We start from the raw sequence: 22505 nt of genomic DNA on the forward strand, positions 1-22505 counted from the left end.
AATCGCCACTAGTCTCGGACCAAAGTATCGCCACCGGTCTCGGACCAGAGTATCGCCACCGGTCTCGGACCGGAGTATCGCCACTGGTCTCGGACCAAAGTATCGTCACCGGTCTCGGACCAGAGTATCGCCACTAGTCTCAGACCAGAGTATCACCACCAGTCTCGGACCGTAGTATCGCCACTAGTCTCGGACGATAGTATCGCCACCAGTCTCGGACCGGAGTATCACCACCGGTCTCGGACCGGAGTATCGCCACTGGTCTCGGACCGGAGTATCGCCACTGGTCTAGGACCCGGTCTCGGATCAGAGTATCGCCACCGGTCTCGGACCGGAGTATCACCACCGGTCTCGGACCAGAGTATCGCCACTAGTCTCAGACCGGAGTATCGCCACCAGTCTCGGACCGGAGTATCGCCAACGACCTCTTGGTCGGTGCTCACTGCTCACTTACAGCTCTGCCTGACACTCATCACACTTGATCCACTTGTTGCCCGGCCCAGCACCTCAGTTTGCGTTTTCGCTCACCACTGTGTTGCTCGGTCGGCACTTACTGCTCACTTGTCGCTCTGCCCGACATTCATCATTCGTATTTTGATCACTGTTGTTGTTCGCTGTTGCTTGGTTGATACCCACTTTCCTCCTTGCTTGGCATTCGCATAAGCGACTGAATATTGTTCTACTCCCGTTTGCGCTCCATCCACAGGATCTACTCGCGTTTGCGCCTGATCCACATGCTTTGCTCTTAGTCACTTTCAGTCTCTCGGGATCTGCGCCCGACTTGGCTCACAGAGCCTTCGCTCCCATTCGCGCTCGATCCATGGGCTCTTCTCCTATTCTCATTTGGTCTCAGGCTCCGTGTCTACCCAGCGCATAGGCTTCGCACCCACTCGACATTCTTCTGATCACACGACCGACCTTCTCTTACTTGACCGACCAGTATGGCTCAGCCATCTGTTCGGGCGTTCGCTTTGCACCGCTCGGCATTGTTCGATTGCCCGATCATGATTTATTGTCACTCAGTCGACATCTTATCGATCACTCGTTTGATACCGCTCGCCCATCGTCTTTCGACCAGCTCAGCATTTTTCGATTGCCAGATCGACATTGTTCGATTGCCCAGTTGCGATTTTACTGTCGCGATCTATTGACACTCGGTCAGTATTTCCTTGGTTGCGCTCACGGTTCTGCTTGCCCATCATTCTCTCTATTGGTCGGTCACGATTTACTATCGCTCGGTCGGCGCTCTCCCGGTCACGCTTACGAATTTACTCGTCCTAGTTGCGATTTATTGGAGCTCAATCGTTTTACTCAGCATCTCTCGACCGTCTGCTCGATATCGCTCGACATTCGCCAGATCGCTCTTTCGACACGCGCTCGATATGTCTTTTGTCGCTCGGTTGACGCTTATTCTTTTCGTCGCTCTGCTAGGTACCTATCGTCCACAGCTACTCGTTCGACGTTATGTGACAGACTCGCGATACGACTCTGGATTCAGTAGTGATTCTGTATTTCATTTGGATGGGTCTAGTCAGTCGGACTTGTACCTCCTTCGACTAGACTTAAGGGGAGGCTTGTGATATGGATATATGGCAAAGGGGTAATTAAGTGGAGATAGGAGGGCATTTTGGTCTTTTGGCGGGTTAGGGCTTTAAGGGGGAACACTGTAGCATGCAGGAGAGGGGGGGGGGGCGATTTTGTTTCTTCCTTCTTCTTCGTGCATTTCGCCGGCCGCGGGGGGATGCCTTCGTTCTTCCTCTCAAGCTCCTCGCTAGCGCCGACGCCGGCTGCCGACCTCCACCACTCCTCCCTCTCCCTCTCTTTCTCGCCACCGCCAACAGAGAAGAGAGTTCTCCCTCTCTCTCGCCGCCACCCTCGCAACGCCGGCAACAGCCTCTTCTCCTCCCCCACTCCTCGCGACTTCACAACTGGGCCGATTCGCCGCCGATCCTCCCGTTCACCTTCTTCCACGCCACGCCTCTACCGTTGTCGGCCTCATCAACACCCACACCAGAAGAGGGAGGATCTGTGAAGGGTTTGTGGTTTTTGGCCTCGCCGCCGCCAACAGGAATAAGAAGAAGGCCTTCTTCTGCCCTTCCACAGTCATCGCGGTGTCGCCGCTGGATCGCCGGACAGATCTCCTTCTTCTCCCTGCGACGCTGGTGACGACTGGCCACTGCTCCTCTCCCTCTCCTCCATGTCGATGTCGCCAATGAAGTTCTCCCTTCTCTGGCCGGCACTGCCTCGTCGGACGATTCACCACCATCTCCTCTCCTTTTCCTCCTCTCGCCGGAGCCAACCAAGGAGACACCGCTTCCCCCTTACATGAACAACTAGAACCCACACCCTCGCTATCGGCTTCGCCGGAACCTCCCCTCCTGCTGCTGTTCCCAAACACAGGTTCGTCTACCATAGGCGTAGACCCTATGGTGGCTGATCTGTTATCGTTCCCTTTTCGTTGTGCTCTGGCCTTCGCGTTGATTTGTGTGTGTGTGTTATGTCCCGACCTTTAGGGCTGTAAATGAACCAAGCATTCGTGAGCAAGCTTGATGTTCGGCTTGGTAAGAGCTTGTTTATGTTCGTTCAATATACATAAGATTAATTAAACAAACAAGCTTGAACAACTTGTTAAGCTAAACAAATAAGCTTGAACACATATGTATTCAACTTGTTAACGTTCGTGAACAATGTTCGTGAACAATATTCATGAACCATATTTATTAATAAAACTCCTTTCAATATACTAAATAAAAAATAAAATAAAATAAATAAATAAATAAATTTAAATTATCAATCTTAATAATCAATCAAATAATTAAAAATTTCAAACAATCAAACAAGCTTGAATTGAGAGCTTGATAATATCTAAACGAACCAAACTCAAACCAAGCTCAAGCCAAGCTCAAGCCAAGCTTGAATTGAGAGCTTGATAACATCTAAACAAACCAAGCTCGAGCCAAGCTTCAAACAAGCTCAAGCTCATAAAAAATCAATTAAGACAAGCTTGAACACTCATTTCAAAAGCTTGGTTCATTTTAAGCTATGCTCGGCTCGGCTATCTTATCAAACAAACTTGAACACCCCAAAGCTCGGCTCGTTTACAGCCCTACCGACCTTGGCATTGATATGATTTGTGGCTCGTGTCCCAGCCTACGTGCCGATCTCGCGTCCCGACCTGCGTGCCGATCGGCGACCTCGTGTCCCGGCCTGCGTGCCGCTCACGTGTCCCAGCCTACGTGTCGATCTCGTGTCCCGGCCTGCGTGCCGATCTCGCTTCCTAGTCCGCGTATCGTCTTCCGGATCTAGCCCGCATTCAGCTCCGTGCCGCCAGACCCAGCTCCACATCCGGCTTCGAGTCAATTGCTCTTTCGGGTCGCGACAACTCAAGCAGCGTCCCATCCGAGGGTGCCCCCTGGCTAGGGTACGTTATTCGTTCATATTCCATACGCATTTTCATTATATTATTAGCCTGTTACTTATATGTCCGTTGGATCCACCTCGAGCCTCGGGGTACCAGGGACCGGGGGGACCCGGTCACTGGCTGCAGATAGCGTTGATCAGAGGACTTCTGAAGATTTGGTCAATACAGAAGCCATCTCAGTACACCCCTCCTCCGGGACACCATAACTTGATCAATATTCCATCCACCTCACTCGACGATCTATCCGACTCAGATTCTGGACAGGATCAATTACGATTCTGATTAATTATAAAAATGACCGGTCCAATTCAACTGAAATTTTCCACTAATTTTTAAGATAAATCCAAAAAACAAGACATGGTAGCCTCCCAACACCACAACTAGTTCAAGTGCCAAATGCATTCTACGTGTGAATTAAACTGTTTGATAAGCGTCCACCTCTTATCATACCACCATGCCCTAGGGGCTGCATGGACTTTTTTTAACTGAGACAAAAGAGGTTCTACACTGTTATTACTTATCAATTGAAACAAGTCTTCAGCAGCTGAAAATGAATCTGTTTAATACAAACTCTAGAAATCGCAAGAAGTACAAAAAAAAAAAAAATGCACACTTTTTTTCTTCTTGTCAACAGCTTGAAAACATAAGGTAACTTCATGGTATTCTTCTAATCAACCCTTCATGGTAACAAAGCTAGTAAATTGTCTCAACATTCCCTACCCTACGATTTTCGGATACAGTTGATAAAATGATTCTTTTATTCCACATCTCCTATTCTACGTGGGTTGCAGGGTGACTTAAATTTATTTTAGTTTTTTCTGAAAAAAACAAACCATAAAAGCCCGGACTGTTGTGAAAGCTTATTTAAAATTTTTAAAATACATTTATAGTATTTTATATGTTACTATTTTTTTTTAATTTCATTTCAAAATATAATATGGGAGAGAATTATATATAAATATTTATTGATGCACCAGAAGCAGTCATTTATTCCATACTTTAATTTGCAGTGGACCAGGATTAAGACATTAATCATATCGCATCGAATCCTAATGCTTATTTCATATCCATTATTCAGTGGCGCATACTAGTTTTTTTTCAGTTAAATGAAATAGGGTAAACCGGCTGCCTGTCGGGACGAAACAGGCCAAAATTCCTCTCGATTTCGTCCCCGCGCTTCTGATTCTCGTTGAACATGGCGAATATGTACGTCTCGATTGCGTTTCCAGACCTCCTCGGCGTTCCCCGGCCGACGTGTCGGATCAAATTCTGGTTATAAGTTCTGGCGTTGTCGGTAGATGCAGCAAAGCCCCCCGCCGACGGCCACCCGCTCTCCGACACCACGATCCTCACGTTCGAACCCCCGACCTTCTCCAGCGCCGCGTAGGCGGCGTCGACTATCGCGTCGAAGAGGTTTTGGTACCCGAACTGGCCGTCCTGCACCACCACTCCGCTAGACCGGAACAGCGCGTAGTCCGGCGAGATCTGAGCGGTGTTGTCCCTGTAGCTGATGTAGGGATACACGTTGAAGAGCAGAGGAGCTCCATTCGAGTCCAAGAACTGCACTATCGCACGCATAGAGTCCGGCCCGAACGCGCCTTGAGAGGGAGGGGACGCCTGGGAAAGGACGGCGGCGGAGACGGCTGTGGAAACGCGGATGCTGCTCTGGAGCCCGGCGGCATTGATGGCGTTCTGGATGTTTTGCATGGCCGGGAGGACGAACTGGGCCAGGCCCGGGTTCTCAGGGATGAGCTCGTTGCCGACGGCGACGTAGCTGAAGGCGACGCCGGGGAAGGCGACGATGTTGCTCTGGACCCAGGAGGCGGCAGCGGAGGGATCGGAGGCGATGGATTGGACGTTGTCGTTGGGGACCCCGACGATGAGCTGGATGTTGGACCCGGAGAGCGCTTGGAGGGCATCTTGGGCGGGCGAGTAGATGCGCATATTGGAGATGCCGTTGGAGCGGTAGAGGGCGACGACGTCAGAGGGCGAAGGGAGGTTGTTGCCGTCCCGACCGTAGCAGACGCCGATGCCATGAACACCTGCAGATTAAACCGCAACAAGCTAATTAGGATTCTCATTTTTCATATATATAAATTAAATATGAAATTCTCATGAAAAACAATACTCGATATATCGTTACGATAAATAAATAATTAAATAAGCTAGAGATGAGAGAAAGAAAGATGTATAGATCTTACGGTTTGGCACGGTGATAAGACTAATTAAGACAACGGTGCAGATGGAGCTAAAGCAGAGTTTATCCATGACGATGGAGAGGTTATGAATAATGTGTGAGTGGTGGGATCGATGTGCTTTAAGTGCAATCATATATAAAGGGGCCAGGGGGCTTGGAAATTGGTGTGACTTTGCCACCCATTCTAATCTATTCTACTCCCAATTTAATTTAATTTAATTTGATGTCGAAAATAATTACACATGTCTTTTTTGATTAGTTGGATTGATAGTGATCTTTAGTGCCGTAAGATCATATACTTATCCAATGTCTTGACTGTATGGTAAGAACAGACAATTTTGACGAATAACTAATTTTTCATGATGTTGTATTGCACTTGTCGAATGCATGTAGATTGATGTTGCGTGCATGACCTGAACTAATTGACGTACATAATCAGAGTCGGTGAAATGAAATATCAACAGCTAGTAAATATATGAAGACGGACTTCTGACATCTAGGAAATTAATAAGAAAATTAATATTTTGAAGTAGTCAATAAGAGCAATTTGACCCGTCCAAACCGAATGAGACTACCGGATGTTTTTTTAATGTAAAATGTAAAATTTAAGATACAGTTTAATTTAAGGTAATTGACATGGATACTTTAAATGTTCATTAATAAAGTAAAGAATAATTTTTCACAATGAATTTAACTAAATATAAGGATAAAATAAATAAATAAAATAAAAGCATCCGGTAGTGATGACCTTCACTCATAAGAAATCCGTCTCTCCTTCTTTTTTAGTAATTATGATTGTTGGTTTATCGGAGTGTCCGTTCTTAGTGTCTTATGAAGTAAAGCTTGTCAATCGAGAGTTGGTGTTATCGGCATGACTCATTTGACGATCAAGTTAATGATAAATTGAGATGTGAGCCTCACGTGCGTGCATAAAAAAATGAAAGATCCCGAAGAAGATGAAGAAGATTAACCTTCGCGTAAGAAAAAAAAAATATCATATCTTCACCTACTTTTACGGAATATTATATAGCCATGGATAGGGGCAGATTCAAGATTTTAAATTTAAGGAGGTCACATATAAAGTGATGAAAATAATTATTATATATTGTATTTGAAGGCTGCACGACCGAGAGGACGAAAATATATATTTTAAACTACTTAATTTTATTTTAGATAATTTATTGATTTTAATAAATTAATAGTCATGTATATATTGAAAATATCTTAAATTTTCTAGGATTAGTTCAGATAAACAAAAAAATTCAATGGCAAAGAAAGAGACTATTTCCTAACAAAATTAGACTTTTCCTCAAAAATAAAAAAAATAAAAAAAATAAGACGACTCTTCTCTAAGTGCTCATTAATAAAATAAAGAATAAGTTTATATATCTCAATGGATTGAACTAAGGTATTAATCCAAGCAACTAGCAAAAATATATATAAAAGGACAAAATTATCCGACTCACTTTTTTTAATCATCATTTAAAAATATATATATATATTTTAATCAAACGAATATCGCTTCCTTTTCTCTACATTGCTTGTACTAAATAGAATGAAATACCTTGAGAGACTGAGTGAGCAAACAGTATGGCATACCCTTCGATGCCAAGGATTGAGAGATTAGATAAGGTAATTGAATTGATTGGAATGGAGATGAATATTTTATCAATTAACCAGTTAATCAAACTATTTGGGATCCTATTTCTAATTTTCCACTTCATCCCTCTACTAATCACTATAATAAAAATAGCTTTTTATAGTACGTAATTATACTATCCGTAGCGCGCATCGCATACTGTACAACTCAATGCTGCTAAAAGTCATAACCAATTCACAGCGCGCGGCCACGCACTGCGGTAAATTGTATTTGTAGCGCGCGACCACACGCTGCGGTAAATTGAATTTGCAACTCGTAGCTGCGCGCTGCGGTAAATTCCATTTGTAGCGCGCGACCGCACGTTGCGGTAAATTGAATTTGCAACTCTTAGCTGCGCGCTGCGGTAAATTGCATTCGCAGCGCGCAGTTAATATCATTCGTAGTACACAACCACGCGTTGCGGTTAATTGTAAATAAAATAAAATATATATATCACACGTATAATTATCAATATCGTACAATTATCACTAAAGAAATAACTATGTTATAGACATATAAAAATAAAAATAAAAATAAATAAATATTATATAAATTTTCTTTCCAATAGAAATAATTATGTTACAGGTTGATAAGGTAAAAAAATTATAAGCATCAAGCCTTTCCTCTCCTTCTATACGTCTCTGAAGTAGTGCAAGTAGTTCAAAGTCCACATTGATTTCTGATTGTTGCGCTGGTTCGTCTAACTCTCTTGCATTAAAATACATAAAATAGTCACAACATTAATAGACCACTCGGTTCTCACAAGCTAACATTCATGAGACTAGTCCTACAAGAATCAAACGACATAAGTTAACATTAGATAACCAACTACTGATTCATGTGTCTGAAAAGAATCAAACGATAGTTTTTTTATTTTAAAACAAAGGAAGTTGAAAACACATTGATAACATACTAAAAAAATGTGTTGACAGGGAAAGGCACTTACTAACCTTTTGTGCTTTTACAATTAAAGTTTGATTGACTTGATGCCCCCTAACTACAAAGAAAGATAGGTAAGATATTAACATGAACAAGAAAAACACAAACATAAATATGAAACATTTTTTGGTGATTAGAAAATGAATACCTCTACTAATCACGTATAATAATTTTTATGAGCAAATTAGGTAGGTCTATTTTCTAATCACCTAAACAGTTATATGTGGAATATACATAATATGCTATTCCAAATTTTTATGAGGCAACATTCAAATACCTCTACTAATCATATGTAACAATTTTTACAAGCAACTATCTTGAACTTACATCCACACCCATGTCAGATACTCATACCCAAGTTCAATTGACCTAATTCATTTCTATTGATTCCTAATAAAAATGGTTGACAAATGAAAACTTCAAAATACAAACTAGAGGGAAGATGTAAGATGTAGTAACATGTCAAAGGTATAGGAATAATACCATAATCAAGAGAAAGCACTAAATACCTTAAGTCAGTCACTGAGAACAATAGGATTCCCTGCTAAAACAGCTTGAATAAGCTCAGGTGTCACCGGAGAAGATTTTTCAACAACGACATGTGTGCACTTAGAACTCAAAACTTCAGCTATTGGTAGCATATGTTAGTGAGAGACCTAGAGTCAATCATATGATGATTGTTGTATGGACTCGATGTATCATATTTCTATATATATATAAAAACATTTCTTTATGATTATTATACTTATTTATATTGGTGCCAAATAACTGAGTATAATAGCGTCCTTAAGTAGAAGGTTCTTATCTATATCAATCGATTGGTTAAATTGATGATGAGATGATATAGAGAACACTACTCTTAATCATTCCTAGTCAAGTATTAACATTGAGGGACAATGTTAATACGATGAGACTAGCATGTAGGTCAACTCAATGACTTGATCTCAAAAGTCATGGATATTAGATATCAAGTTGACACATGAGTATGCATTGGAGAATGTATACTGAATGACCCGTCATGAGAAAGTATCATGGATCGTTATATGAGTATCATATACTTTCTCATGTGATTATTAGTATGACTATCAGTCCTTGGACCTGAAGTCACCATGGTTCCCTATATAAGGAGTTGCATACTTTGACTTCGTCAAACGTCACCCGTAAATGGGTAGACTATAAAGGCGATTACTGGGTATGTAACAAATTATGCGGAGGGATGTGAGTGATGTAGATGAGATATATCCCTCCTATATAATGGGAGTGACATCATGATTCTTGATAGAGTGAGACCACTAAGTGCATGGTCATGCCAAAATAGGTCAATATGAGATATTGAGCTCATTTGATTAGAGTGAGTCTATTTGGAGTTCAAGACATAGATTGATTAGAGGATGACATGGTCTATGCCTCAATTGATCAATTTAGATGTCAAGGATAGAAGGACATTAACACATATTGTGAGAGTCACAATTAGTAGTCACAATGGTGATGTTGGATCTCAACATTCTTGTAACTCGGATAGTAATGATGTGTTACTAGATACCGCTCATTACTTATGTTTCTAAATGGGTTTAGGAGCATTGCCAACGTTACAAGAACCTATAGGGTCACACACAAAGGGCAGTTAGATGAAAATTAGGTTCATATGATGGACCAAGAGGATTATGTTCATGTGATGAACCAAATTGGATTAATAGTAATCCAAATTAGACTAATTGAGTTGGGCTCAATTTGATTCATGTGTCGAATGAGTCTAGTTTAGACTATAATTCATTGAGTCAATAAGTCAATTTAAACCAATGAATAGAGATTCATTAAATTAAATTAATTTGAATTAAAGGTTAGATTTGATCAACCATGGGAGATAAGAGGTCAAGTTTGACTTGACTTGAGAGGGAAGATGAAGGGTCAAGTTTGACTTGACCAAATGCCACCTCATTGTGACTTGGCATGAGCCGGCCAATGATGATGTTCCACATCATCAATGCTACATCATTATGTGCCACCTCATGAGGAAGACCAAGAGCCATGACTCTTGGTATTACATGGAGGTATAAGATGCCCCATTAAGTGGCCGGACACATTAGATGTGGCATTCAAGGCTTCTTCTTCTTCCTCCTCTCTTGATCTTTCTCTCCTTCTCCTCCATTGCCGAGACCTCTCAAGGGTGCTAGCACACTCTAAGTGGTTCTCTCCACCTTTTGTCCTTGTGGATACATGTAAAGGAGTGTACACTTGACACTCTACGAGATTCGGCAACCATTTGGACGAGTGGGATAAGCGAAGGGCATCGCTACAAGGGTAAAACCTTTTTCCATGTAGATCTAAGGTAGATCTAGTGTAGAAAAACATGTACATGAATTTTTATTTATCTTCGCACGGATCCGTGGCTAGCTTCGAGGTTTTCGCAATGCAAAAAGCGATTTTTGCGGCTCGAAAGACTAACAGTGGTATCAGAGTTACGTGCGAAACTTGTACATGTTTGTATTTGTTATTACGAAAAGGTTTGTGATCTGTAAGTTTCTGTAATTTTTCTACATTTATAGATTTTGTGAGTATTTTTCTTGTAGAGGTGAAGCAACAAGTGTTTGAACACTTGTAGGCTTCAAATACCAAGAAAAACCTTCCGAAACGGCAAGATTTCACCCAAATAAAATTATTTTTTTTGTGACAGCGGCTTAAGGCGCTATTAGATCAGTTTGGGACACTCGCGATATTCATTTCGCGAGAAGGAGCGCTTCCCCTAACCCTGCAAGGGGTATAGTCTCGCGATCGTGCCCGAAAATCGCTAAACGGGACCGCCGAGAAGTTGTAACTCATAAAATTGATAAAACAGTAGTAAAATTATAGAAATTTATGTAAAATACATAATTTAGAATCATTTATGATATTGTGATGGTCATGACCCAAAAAACCCCAATGTGATTGGTTAAAATTGTGTTATAATTCATAATATGATCTGCACGCCATTTTTTGTATTGTGCGTGTTGTATACGATATGCGACCTGCGCATCGTGCCTTCCTTATTATGTTCCTTTTGTAAATAGATTTTAGACTCAAATGCAACTCGAGTTTCATATTTGTAATGTACAAAATGAAGCGGTGGAAGGTCCACTTAAGAAGGAGTTACGAGGAGGGTGTTGTCAACACATGACGGTCAAAAGGAGGCGCTTGAAGAAGCCGTTGTCCGTCCGATCTTCTCATTGGCTTGAGAAGATCGTAGTAGGGCTATGACCTCATCACAAATTGATTAATTGGTATTTATGTATATATATATACATAAATACCAATTAGTGCTGCATATATATATATATATATCATTGCTTATGCGCATGTGATGCATTCTAATGTAGGGTAATTAGTGCCTTAATGCGTATATGATACACATTCATGATTAGATTAGATCTTAATCAAGTCAACTCGAAATGCCTACCAAGTTTTGATACCCATCACTACCTCGATCATTTGTTGTTGTTGAATCTGCCAAAGCAGAGCAATGCATATTATCTTGGTAGGATGCGGAGGGACAATCTTGGTCCTGCCTATCAAAGCTTGGGTGAGAACAAACTCAATTAGATTGAGTATAACTAGTTAACTCAATTGGATCGGGTAAAACTATAGGCATTTTTCAACGGTTGGGAAGATAGGATAAAGATCACATTTATCTTGATCCTATAAACAAGAGTTGCATAAAGATGTAATTGATAATTAGTTATCTACCGATCATGCTAGCTAAGTCTTGGACGATTTAGCCAAAGCTAACTGAAGGCGTAGTATGATGCGGATCTTGTCCCGCGAGAATTATAGCTAATTGGTATGAATCTAGTAGTGTGGTTTGACCACATCCGTGACTTGATTCTACAAAAGCCCTATAATTTAGTGGGAGCATCATTTAGTTAAATGCCTAATTAAATGATAAGTGAAATATGATATTTACTTTCTGCTTTATTTATGTTGTAGATTGTCATGTCGACGAACACGAACATTTTCTCCCTGCATTTTGTCCTTGACAAGGACAAGCTTAATGGAGCTAATTTCCTGGACTGGTACAAGAATCTGAGAATTGTTCTCACACAAGAAAGAAAACTGTATGTCCTGGAGCAGCCTATTCCGGAGGCACCTCCTGCCACTGCCACGCGAGCTAACCGAGATGCTTATAAGAAGCATCAAGATGATGCATTAGATGTGTCATGCCTCATGCTCGCAACCATGAACTTTGAGCTTCAGAAGCAACACGAGTTGATGACTGTTTATGATATGGTTGAACATTTTCGTCAATTATATCAAGGACAAGCAAGGCACGAGAGATTTGAGATCTCTAAGGCACTGTTTCAATGCAAGATGCAAGATGGGACTCCCGTAAGTCCATATGTATTCAAGATGATTGGGTACATAGAGAACCTACAGAGGTTGGGATTCCCACTTGGCCAAGAACTGGCCAATGACTTGATCTTGCAATCCTTGCCAGAAAGTTATAGTAAATTTGTCATAAATTACAATATGAACGAAATTGATAAGCCACTTGCTGAGATGCTAAGCATGTTGCGAACTACTGAGCTAAACCTTAAGAAGGTAAAGCCCAACTCCATTTTGATAGTGCAAAAGTATAAAGGCAAGGGCAAGCTTAAAGGTAAGGGAAAGTCCCAAGCCAAGGGCAAAGGCAAGGTAATGAAACCTAAAGGAGGGGTTGCCAAGGATGCTATCTGTTTCCATTGCGGTAAGACCGTGCACTGGAAGAGGAACTGTAAAGGATACCTGGAAGATCTTAAGAAGAAGAGAAATGAGATTTCTACTTCAGGTATATATGTTATAGAAGTCAATCTTTCTATTTCTTTATCGTGGGTATTAGATACCGGATGTGCTTCTCACATTTGTACTAATGTGCAGGCGCTGATAAATAGCAGGGCATTGATGAAGGGCGAGGTGGACCTACGAGTAGGCAATGGAGCACGGGTTGTTGTTATTGCTGTAGGAACTTACTTTCTATCTCTGTCCTCTGGGCTTGTACTAGAATTAGATGAATGTTGTTATGTGCCTGCTCTCACAAAGAACATCATTTCAGTTTCTTGTTTAGACAAGAAAGGCTTTTCATTTATAATAAAGAACAAATTTTGTTCCGTTTATTTGAAAGATATGTTTTATTGTAGTGCACCTCTGATGAACGGACTCTACATTCTAGACTTAGAGAACCCCATCTATAACATAAGTACCAAAAGGTTCAATTTAAATGAAATGAACCAAACCTATCTCTGGCATTGTCGCTTAGGTCATATAAATGAGAATCGCTTATCCCAACTCCATAAAGATGGTTTGCTGGACTCATTTGATTTTGAATCATATGAGACATGCGAGTCATGCCTACTGGGCAAAATAACAAAGACTCCCTTTAGTGGACACAGCGAAAGAGCAACTGACTTGTTAGGACTTATACATAGTGATATATGTGGCCCTTTCAATGTCATTGCCAGAGGTGGTTATAGGTACTTCATTATATTTACTGATGACTTCAGTAGATATGGTTATGTGTATCTGATGACACATAAGTCACAATCCTTTGAAAAGTTCAAAGAATTCAAGAATGAAGTACAAAACTAGCTAGGCAAGAGTATTAAGATACTTCGATCAGATCGAGGTGGTGAATACCTTAGCCATGAGTTTCATGACTATCTAGCTGAGTGTGAGATTCTATCCCAACTCACTCCTCCTGGAACACCACAGCGGAATGGTGTATCCGAAAGGAGGAATCGTACCCTATTAGATATGGTACAATCTATGATGAGTCACACAGATCTTCCTATATATTTTTGGGGATATGCTCTAGACACTGCAGCCTTCACACTTAATCGTGTTCCATCTAAAGCTGTGATAAAGACATCATATAGGATATGGACTGGGAGAGATGCCCAGATATCTTTTATGAGGATTTGGGGTTGTGAGGCTTACGTTTGACGTCAAGTCTCGGACAAACTGGGACCTAAATCTGATAAGTGCTATTTTATAGGATATCCCAAGGAAAGAAAGGGATATTACTTCTACATTCCGAGTCACCACAAAGTGGTTGTGGCTAAGACTGGGGTATTTCTAGAAAAAGACTTTGTTTCTAGAAAAACTAGTGGGAGTACGTTCGATCTTGAAGAAGTTCAAGATATGGACCATAGCACTGAAGCCTTGATGGAAGTTGAACTGGAACCACAAAATGTTGTTGCACAGGAGTTGAGGAACAACAACCAGTTCAAGTAGACCTACCTCTTCGCAGGTTTGACAGGATACGTCGTCGGCCTGAGAGATACTCATTTCTCTTGTCTGACCATGACGATGTTATGCTCGTTAAGAATGAGCCTACCTCCTATCAGGAAGCTGTGATGAGACCAGATTCTGAGAAATGGATAGAGGCCATGAGATCTGAGATAGAATCCATGTACACCAACCAAGTATGGACTTTGGTTGATCCACCTGAAGGCATCAAACTCATTGGGTGTAAGTGGGTCTTTAAGAAAAAGACTGACATGGATGGACTTATTACCTATAAGGGTTGTTTGGTAGCTAAAGGTTTCAAGTAAATTCATGGTATTGACTATGATGAAACTTTTTCTCCAGTAGCGATGTTTAAGTCCATTCGGATCATGCTTGGTATTGCAGCATACCATGATTATGAGATCTGGCAGATGGATGTCAAAACCGTATTTCTGAATGGAAACTTGCTCGAGGATGTGTACATGACACAACCTGAGGGTTTTGTAGATCCACTGCATACTGGCAGAGTATGTAAGCTGCATAAGTCCATTTATGGACTAAAGCAAGCTTCTCGGAGCTGGAATCTTTGATTCGATGATGCAATCAAACAATTTGGTTTCATCAAGAATGAAGATGAACCCTGTGTCTACAAGAAGGTTGTTGGGAACACAGTTGTCTTACTTGTATTGTATGTGGATGACATACTACTCATTGGAAATGACATCCCTTTGTCGCGGTCTGTAAAGACTTGGCTGGGGAATTATTTCTTAATGAAGGACTTAGGTGAAGTAGCCTGTATTCTAGGCATAAAGATCTATAAAGATAAATCTAAGAGATTGCTTGGCCTAAGTCAAAGTATATATATTGACACGGTATTACTACGATTTGCCATGCAGAATTCCAAGAAAGGATTTCTATCGATGTCACATGGTGTGAGCCTTTCGAAGACTCAAAGTCCCTCTTCTAGAGAGGAGAGAGACCGCATGGATAAGATCCCTTATGCTTCAGTCATAGGATCTATCATGTACGCCATGCTATGTACTTATCCTGATGTTTCGTATGCCTTGAGCATGACAAGCAGATACCAGTTAGATCCAGGTGAATATCACTGGATAGCGGTCAAGAATATTCTTAAGTACTTGAGAATGATTAAAGAATATTTCTTGATATTTGGAGATGATGGCGAGCTAGCTGTAAAGGGTTACAGTGATGCCAGCTTTCAAACTGACCAGGATGATTATAGATTGTAGTCTGGGTTCGTGTTTTGCTTGAATAGTGGTGCTGTGAACTGGAACAGTTCGAAGCAGGACACAGTTGCTGATTCTACAACAGAGGCCGAGTATATTGCTGTATCAGAAGCAGCAAAGGAGGCAGTTTGGATCCACAAGTTCATTATTGAGCTTGGGGTGGTTCATAGCATAGCAGATCCTATAGAGCTCTATTGTGACAACAATGGAGCAATTGCGCAGGCTAAGGAACCTCGCTCACACCAGTGGACCAAACACATACTACGACGCTTCCATCTCATTCGAGAGATCATCGATAGAGGAGATGTGAAAATTTGTAGAGTACCCACAGAGGCTAACGTCGCTGATCCCTTGACCAAGGCTTTGGCACAGAGAAAGCATGATGGTCACACTAGGTCATTGGGTGTTAGAGCCTACCCTGATTGACACTAGTGCTAGTGGGAGATTGTTAGTGAGAGCCATAGAACCAATCATATGATGATTGTTGTATGAACTCGATGTATCTAATTCCTATATATATATAAAGGTATTTCTTTATGGTTATTATACTTACTTGTATTGGTGCCAAATAACTGAGTATAATAACGTCCTTGAGTAGAAGGTTCATATCAATCGATTGGTTGAATTGATGATGAGATGATATAGAGAACACTACTCTTAATCATTCATAGTCAAGTATTAACATTCAGGGACAATGTTAATGCGATGAGACTAGCATGTAGGTCAACTCGATGACTTGATCTCACAAGTCATGGATATTAGATATCAAGTTGACACATGGGTATGCATTGAAGAATGTATACTGAATGACCCGTCATGAGAAAGTATCATGGATTATTATATGAGTGTCATATACTTTCTCATGTGATTATTAGTATGACTATCAGTCCTTGGACCTGAAGTCACTATGGTTCCCTACATAAGAAGTTGCATACTTTAGTTTCGTTAAACGTCACCCGTAAATGAGTGAACTATAAAGGCGACTACTGGGTATGTAACAAATTATGCGGAGGGATGTGAGTGATGTAGATGAGATCTATCCCTCCTATATAACGGGAGTGACATCATGATTCTTGATAGAGTGAGACCACTAAGTGCATGGCCATGCCCAAATAGGTCAATATGAGATATTGAGCTCATTTGATTAGAGTGAGTCTAATTGGAGTTCAAGACATAGATTGATTAGAGGATGACACGGTCTATGCCTCAATTGATCAATTTAGATGTTAAGGATAGAAGGACATTGTCACATATTGTGAGAGTCACAATTAGTAGTCACAATGGTGATGTTGGATCTCAACATTCTTGTAACTTGGGTAGTAATGATGTGTTGCTAGATACCGCTCATTACTTATGTTTCTAAATGAGTTTAGGAGCATTGCCAACGTTACAAGAACCTATAGGGTCACACATAAAGGGCAGTTAGATGGAGATTAGGTTCATATGATGGACCAAGAGGATTAGGTTCATGTGATGAACCAAATTGGATTAAGAGTAATCCAAATTAGACTAATTGAGTTGGACTCAATTTGATTCATGTGTTGAATGAGTCTAGTTTATACTATGATTCATTGAGTCAATTTAAACCAATGAATAGAGATTCATTAAATTAAATTGATTTGAATCAAATGTTAGATTTGATCAACCATGGGAGATAAGAGGTTAAGTTTGACTTGACTTGAGAGGGAAGATGAAGGGTCAAGTTTGACTTGACCAAATGCCACCTCATTGTTACTTGGCACGGGCCGACCAATGATAATGTTCCACATCATCAATGCTACATCATTATGTGCCACCTCATGAGGAAGACCAAGAGCCATGACTCTTGGTATTACATGGAGGTATAAGATGCTCCATTAAGTGGCCAGGCACATTAGATGTGCATTCAAGGCTTCTTCTTCTTCCTCCTCTCTTGATCTTTCTCTCCTTCTCCTCCATTGCCGAGACCTCTCAAGGGTGCTAGCACACTCTAAGTGGTTCTCTCCACCTTTTTTCCGTGTGGATACGTGTAGAGGAGTGTACACTTGACACTCTACGAGACTTGGTAACCACTTGGACGAGCGGGATAAGCGAAGGGCATCGCTACAAGGGTAAAACCTTTTTCCATGTAGATCTAAGGTAGATCCAGTGTAGATAAACATGTACATGAATTTTTATTTATCTTTGCACGGATCCGTGACTAGCTTCGAGGTTTCCGCAACGCAAAAAATGATTTTTGCGGCTCGAAAGACTAACAACATATGCACCTTAAAGTAAAACTTCAACTATTAGTGTCAGCAATTAATAAAATGAATATCTTAATTGACCCCACATGAGAACAAACTGACATACAATTCAAAGGAGAAGCCTCTATATTATAGTGTAATAACCATTACTTAAAGTGGATAAAAAATTATGCATCAGAATTTAGATAGTAGCAATTGTGCATTATACCTTTGTTCCATTATCAGCAGATAGAGCACGTATTGATGCCTTTGTCTTGACTAATGTGCAATTGTTGATGCCCTTTGAAGTTGATTTATCCGTTCACCTCAGTCCGAGTCTTCCGCTTGCTTGAGTGATCTCTGCCATCCATAATAGGGCTCACCCGAAACTAACTTTCGGTCTTCTCAAGCAGGCTTCCGCTCCGGCTTCTTGTCCCTCGAAATTGTCGCGTGCTTCCTTCTCGTCCGCCAGCGTGCTCATCCGCAGTCTTCGTCCCTCGGTCACACCCCGTGTCAACCTTCTCGCTAGCTGCGTCTCTTGCTCCCCGAGCAGTCTTCCGCTCAGGCTTCTCATCCATCGGAACCACCACATGCTTCCTTCTCGTCCGCCGGTGTACTCTTCCGCAGCGCCTCATCCCTTTGATGCACCGCGTGCCGTCCTTCTCACTAGTTGCATCTTCCGCTCAACTACCTGTGCTCCTAAGCTCCTGCACACTTAGACACAAGGTTAAAAACACACAGGACCTAACTTAACTTGTTGATCACACCAATACAACCTTAGGGTTTCAACAATCTCTTCCTTTTTGATGTGAGCAACCCAAGTTAAGGTAGGGTAAATAGACATAAAAAATAAACTGACTAATTTTGAAATAAAGTGTAAAAAGATAGAAAAATTAGTCTACCTCCCCCTAGACTTATACTTTTCCTTCTCCCCCTTTGATCACATAAAAAATTAGGGTTCTAGGAAAAACTCTAAGGGAAAAATTTGTAACTATGAAAAATTTTGCAATAATTTTCAACAAAAAAAAAATATTCTAAGTTAAAAGATTTCTAACTAAAACTTTAAGTAAGAAAATTTTCTAAGTGCAGCTTTAAGTAAAAAAATTCTGATTTAGGAAATTTTACAAAAATATTTTTGAGAAATTTTTCTAAGTAAAAATTTAAGCAGAAATTTCTAATTTCAGAAGAACTTTTTAACTTATTTTTCTAAGTAAAAGTTTTATGAAAAAAAATTCTAAGTAAAAAAATGTTTAAAAGACTTTTTAAAGCATTATTAAATTTTAACCTTAATGGTTTATCAGAAAGTTAATTAAATATTTTATTTCAATATTTCGGCTTCCAGGTCGTGATGAAGTACTAGGCCTTCTTGGTTATTGGAGCAACAACCACTTCCTTAGAGAAAGCCTCATAAAGAAACTCATTGTTTAATTTTCTCGCTGAAAGCACTAAATCCAATTAAAATTTAGATTAAGCATGACTTTGGAACCTAATAAAGGTTCCAGCCTACTAGATTAATTAAAAATTTCTTAGAGATATACTTTTTTGCAATATTCCTAATTTGTTCCTTATGATATCTAAAATACCAATTTAAATTGTTAAATTTTCTAACATTGGTATTAGATGAGCATGCATGATTTTTCAAGTTATTTACTTGTACTTTTAAATTATCATTTTCTACTTTTAATTTTTTATTTTTAATTTAATTCTGTCGAATTCTTCTATTGGGCAAGATTTAGCTAATATTATTTTTTAATTCTTAATTTCTTTTTCTAATTTACAGCAATCCTTAGTTAACAATTTAATAAACTTAAATAGTTTGTCGGGAGGAAGAGATCGAACTTGACTTACCTTGTTGATCTTGTTGTCCATTTCTCCCCCTGAACTGCTGCTTTCTTCCAACGTAGCTCCCCCTTCATCGATGCTCATTTCGGAAGAGCTTGACTCGCAGTCGTTGTCTTGATGACTTGCCATTAGTGCAAGTCTGAAGAAGGCTTCAACTTTCGATTCAGATGACGTATCGTCCCACGTTGCTTTTAATGCTTTGCATTTTTGAACAGGCTTCTTACCTTTATCCGTGTCCTTATTCCTCAGCTTGGGGCAGTTGTCCTTGACGTTCCCTTCTTCATTGCAGTGGTAGCAATGGATGGTCTTTTTCTTTCTACCCTGTGGATGATTAGTTTTTCTAGACTTACAAAGATTCTTGAATCATCTTACCATCATTACCATTTCCTCGTCGTCGAGAGAAGACTCCGACTCAAGTTCGTCTCTCGATGCTTTGGGGGCAACGTTGTTCTTGGGCTCCTTTGTACCTGCACATCTTGATTCGTACACTTCAAATGTCTAGAATAATTCTTCCAATGTAATTTTTTCTAAATCTTTCGAAATGTAAAAGGCATCTACTAATGATGCCCATTTTGTATTTCTAGGAAAATAATTGAAGGCATACCTTAGCGAATCTCGGTTACTTACCTTTTCTCCGAGATTTGAGAGTCCGGTGATGATTTCCTTAATTCTTGAGTGCAGATGTGCAACTGTCTCGTCTTCCCCACGTCGCAGGCGGGTGAGCTGGTTGCGGAGTAAATCTCGTTTCGCGAGCTTAACTTCGGGCGTTCCTTCGTGCAGCTCAAGGAACTTCTCCCAAAGTTCCTTCGAGGAGTCGTAGTTGACGATCTGATTTACTTCTTGTGGCGGAAGAACAGTTAATAGATGGTACTCTGCTTTACCGTTTGCCACGTAGTCGGCCTACTCCTTTTTCGTCCAGTGGTATTTCTCCTTTCCTTCCGGTGCTGTAAAACCAAATTCCATAATTAACATTAAATCAAAATCGGTTTTAAAAAATGCCTGCATTCACTTTTTCCAGCTAGCGAATTCCCCTTCGAACTTCGGCGGGTAGATCCTTGGTCCGACCATTATTTCATTGCTTCGTTCGGCGGTTAGTCCTCCTGAAGCGTCTTGGCTCTGATACCACTTGTTGGATCGCGGTGGCCGACTAGAAGGGGGGTTGAATAGCCTGCAAAATAATAACAAGAAACCCTTCTCGACTTTTCTTAAACTAACACTTGCAAAATATAAAAGTAGTAAATTAAAATAGAAAAGAAGAGGCACACAGGGATTTACTTGGTTACAACCGGGGAGGTTGTTAATCCAAGGAAGATGGTGCACTAGTATCTCCTTCAAGTGGAGAAGCCTCTTACAACGATGAAAGCAGAAAAAGGAAGAAGTTAAACTCTAAAAGAAGCACACAAGTGTTGGAATTACAATTCTTGAGTTGTTGAAAAGCTTCTGGATCAAGGCTGTATTTATAGCCTTGGTCGGGGCATCCCAAAGTGTTCCGGGCGCCCTAGGGGGGATAAAACTTTATCCCCAATGCATAGATCTCGGTTTGATTGAGATCTGGATATATTTTTGGTCCGGGCGCCCGGAAGGGTTCTGGGCGCCCCGGACTGGTCCAGGTGCCCTGGACAATTTCGGGCTCCTCGGACTGTTCCGGGTGCCCCCGACTGTTCCGGGCGCCCCGAGTGGGAAAATCAACCTCGTTGACTTTTTCAGCCTGGGTCTTCTGCTATGGTTCCGTTCGCCTCAGTCTGAGTCTTCCTCTCGCTTGGGTGATCTCTGCCATTCGAAATAGGACTCACCCGAACCCAACTTCCGATCTTCTCGAGCAGGATTCCACTCCGGCTTCTCGTCCCTCAGAATTGTCACGTGCTTCCTTCTCGTCCGCCAGCATACTCATCCACAGTCTTCGTCCCTCAGTCGTACTCCATGTCGACCTTCTCGCTAGCTGCGTCTTTTGCTCCCCGAGCAGTCTTCCACTCCGGCTTCTCGTCCCTTAGAACCACCGCACGCTTCCTTCTTGTCCGTCGATGTACTCTTCCGCAGCGCCTCATCCCTCGGGCGCACCGCGTGCCGTCCTTCTCACTAGTTGCATCTTTCGCTCGACTACCTGTGCTCCTAAGCTCCTGCACACTTAGACACAAGGTTAAAAACACACAGGACCTAACTTAACTTGTTAATCACACTAAAACAACCTTGGGGTTTCAACATACATGTCTAGCTACTAGATATACTTGGCTTGTGTACCCAGTTTTATTACTTAGCATGTGTACCTAGATCATTGTTATAGACTTGGTTTTCTTTTTGGTACACATTATGAGGAGGCTGGTATTTTCAGGATTTACATGCTTAGTGTCATGCATCATTTTGCATGATTGTAGGTTTTGCAATTGTCGGCTCCATTGTTGTTAAGCACATCGCTAGTAACATTACCTACACACACACAATCACTCATGGGTTAGTGGTATTTCAGGCAGGGTGTGTGTGCAGTTTGCTCTGTTAGGGCTCCGTTGGTTTGCTCATGGGTAGCGATGACTGCAGCGTGGTAGCGGACAGGGTTCCCTCCTCTTGACTATGACACAGGGAGATGAGAGCTTTGACTCCCCCACTCTGTTTGGGGTAGGAGGATAGGTGTACGATAACATCTTGTCCACTCGGTCACTCAGGAGTAGCGATGGCAGAGTGTATAGTTGTCACACCCTACCTATTCGACCTCACCATCGCGTGTGAGGTGGCTGATTGGCGTCAGGGGTGACCATGTCATTTGCACTATATGCATGAATTGCATTTA

General features: G+C 41.2%; 1 protein-coding gene across 1 annotated transcript; it reads right to left on the bottom strand.

Annotated features, from left to right (window-relative positions):
* Positions 1-4366: 4366 nt before the first annotated feature.
* Positions 4367-5724, bottom strand: LOC121987703 (glucan endo-1,3-beta-glucosidase-like). Its single transcript, XM_042541440.1, has 2 exons — positions 5623-5724; positions 4367-5463 (listed from the first exon to the last, which is right to left on the bottom strand). Exons 1-2 carry the CDS (start codon positions 5687-5689, stop codon positions 4520-4522), a joined length of 1011 nt encoding a protein of 336 aa, XP_042397374.1. The 5' UTR covers positions 5690-5724; the 3' UTR covers positions 4367-4519.
* Between the last annotated feature and the right edge of the window lie 16781 nt (positions 5725-22505).

The sequence above is a fragment of the Zingiber officinale genome, chromosome 5B (assembly GCF_018446385.1).
Source record: "Zingiber officinale cultivar Zhangliang chromosome 5B, Zo_v1.1, whole genome shotgun sequence".
In the NCBI taxonomy this organism is placed as follows: Eukaryota; Viridiplantae; Streptophyta; class Magnoliopsida; order Zingiberales; family Zingiberaceae; genus Zingiber; species Zingiber officinale.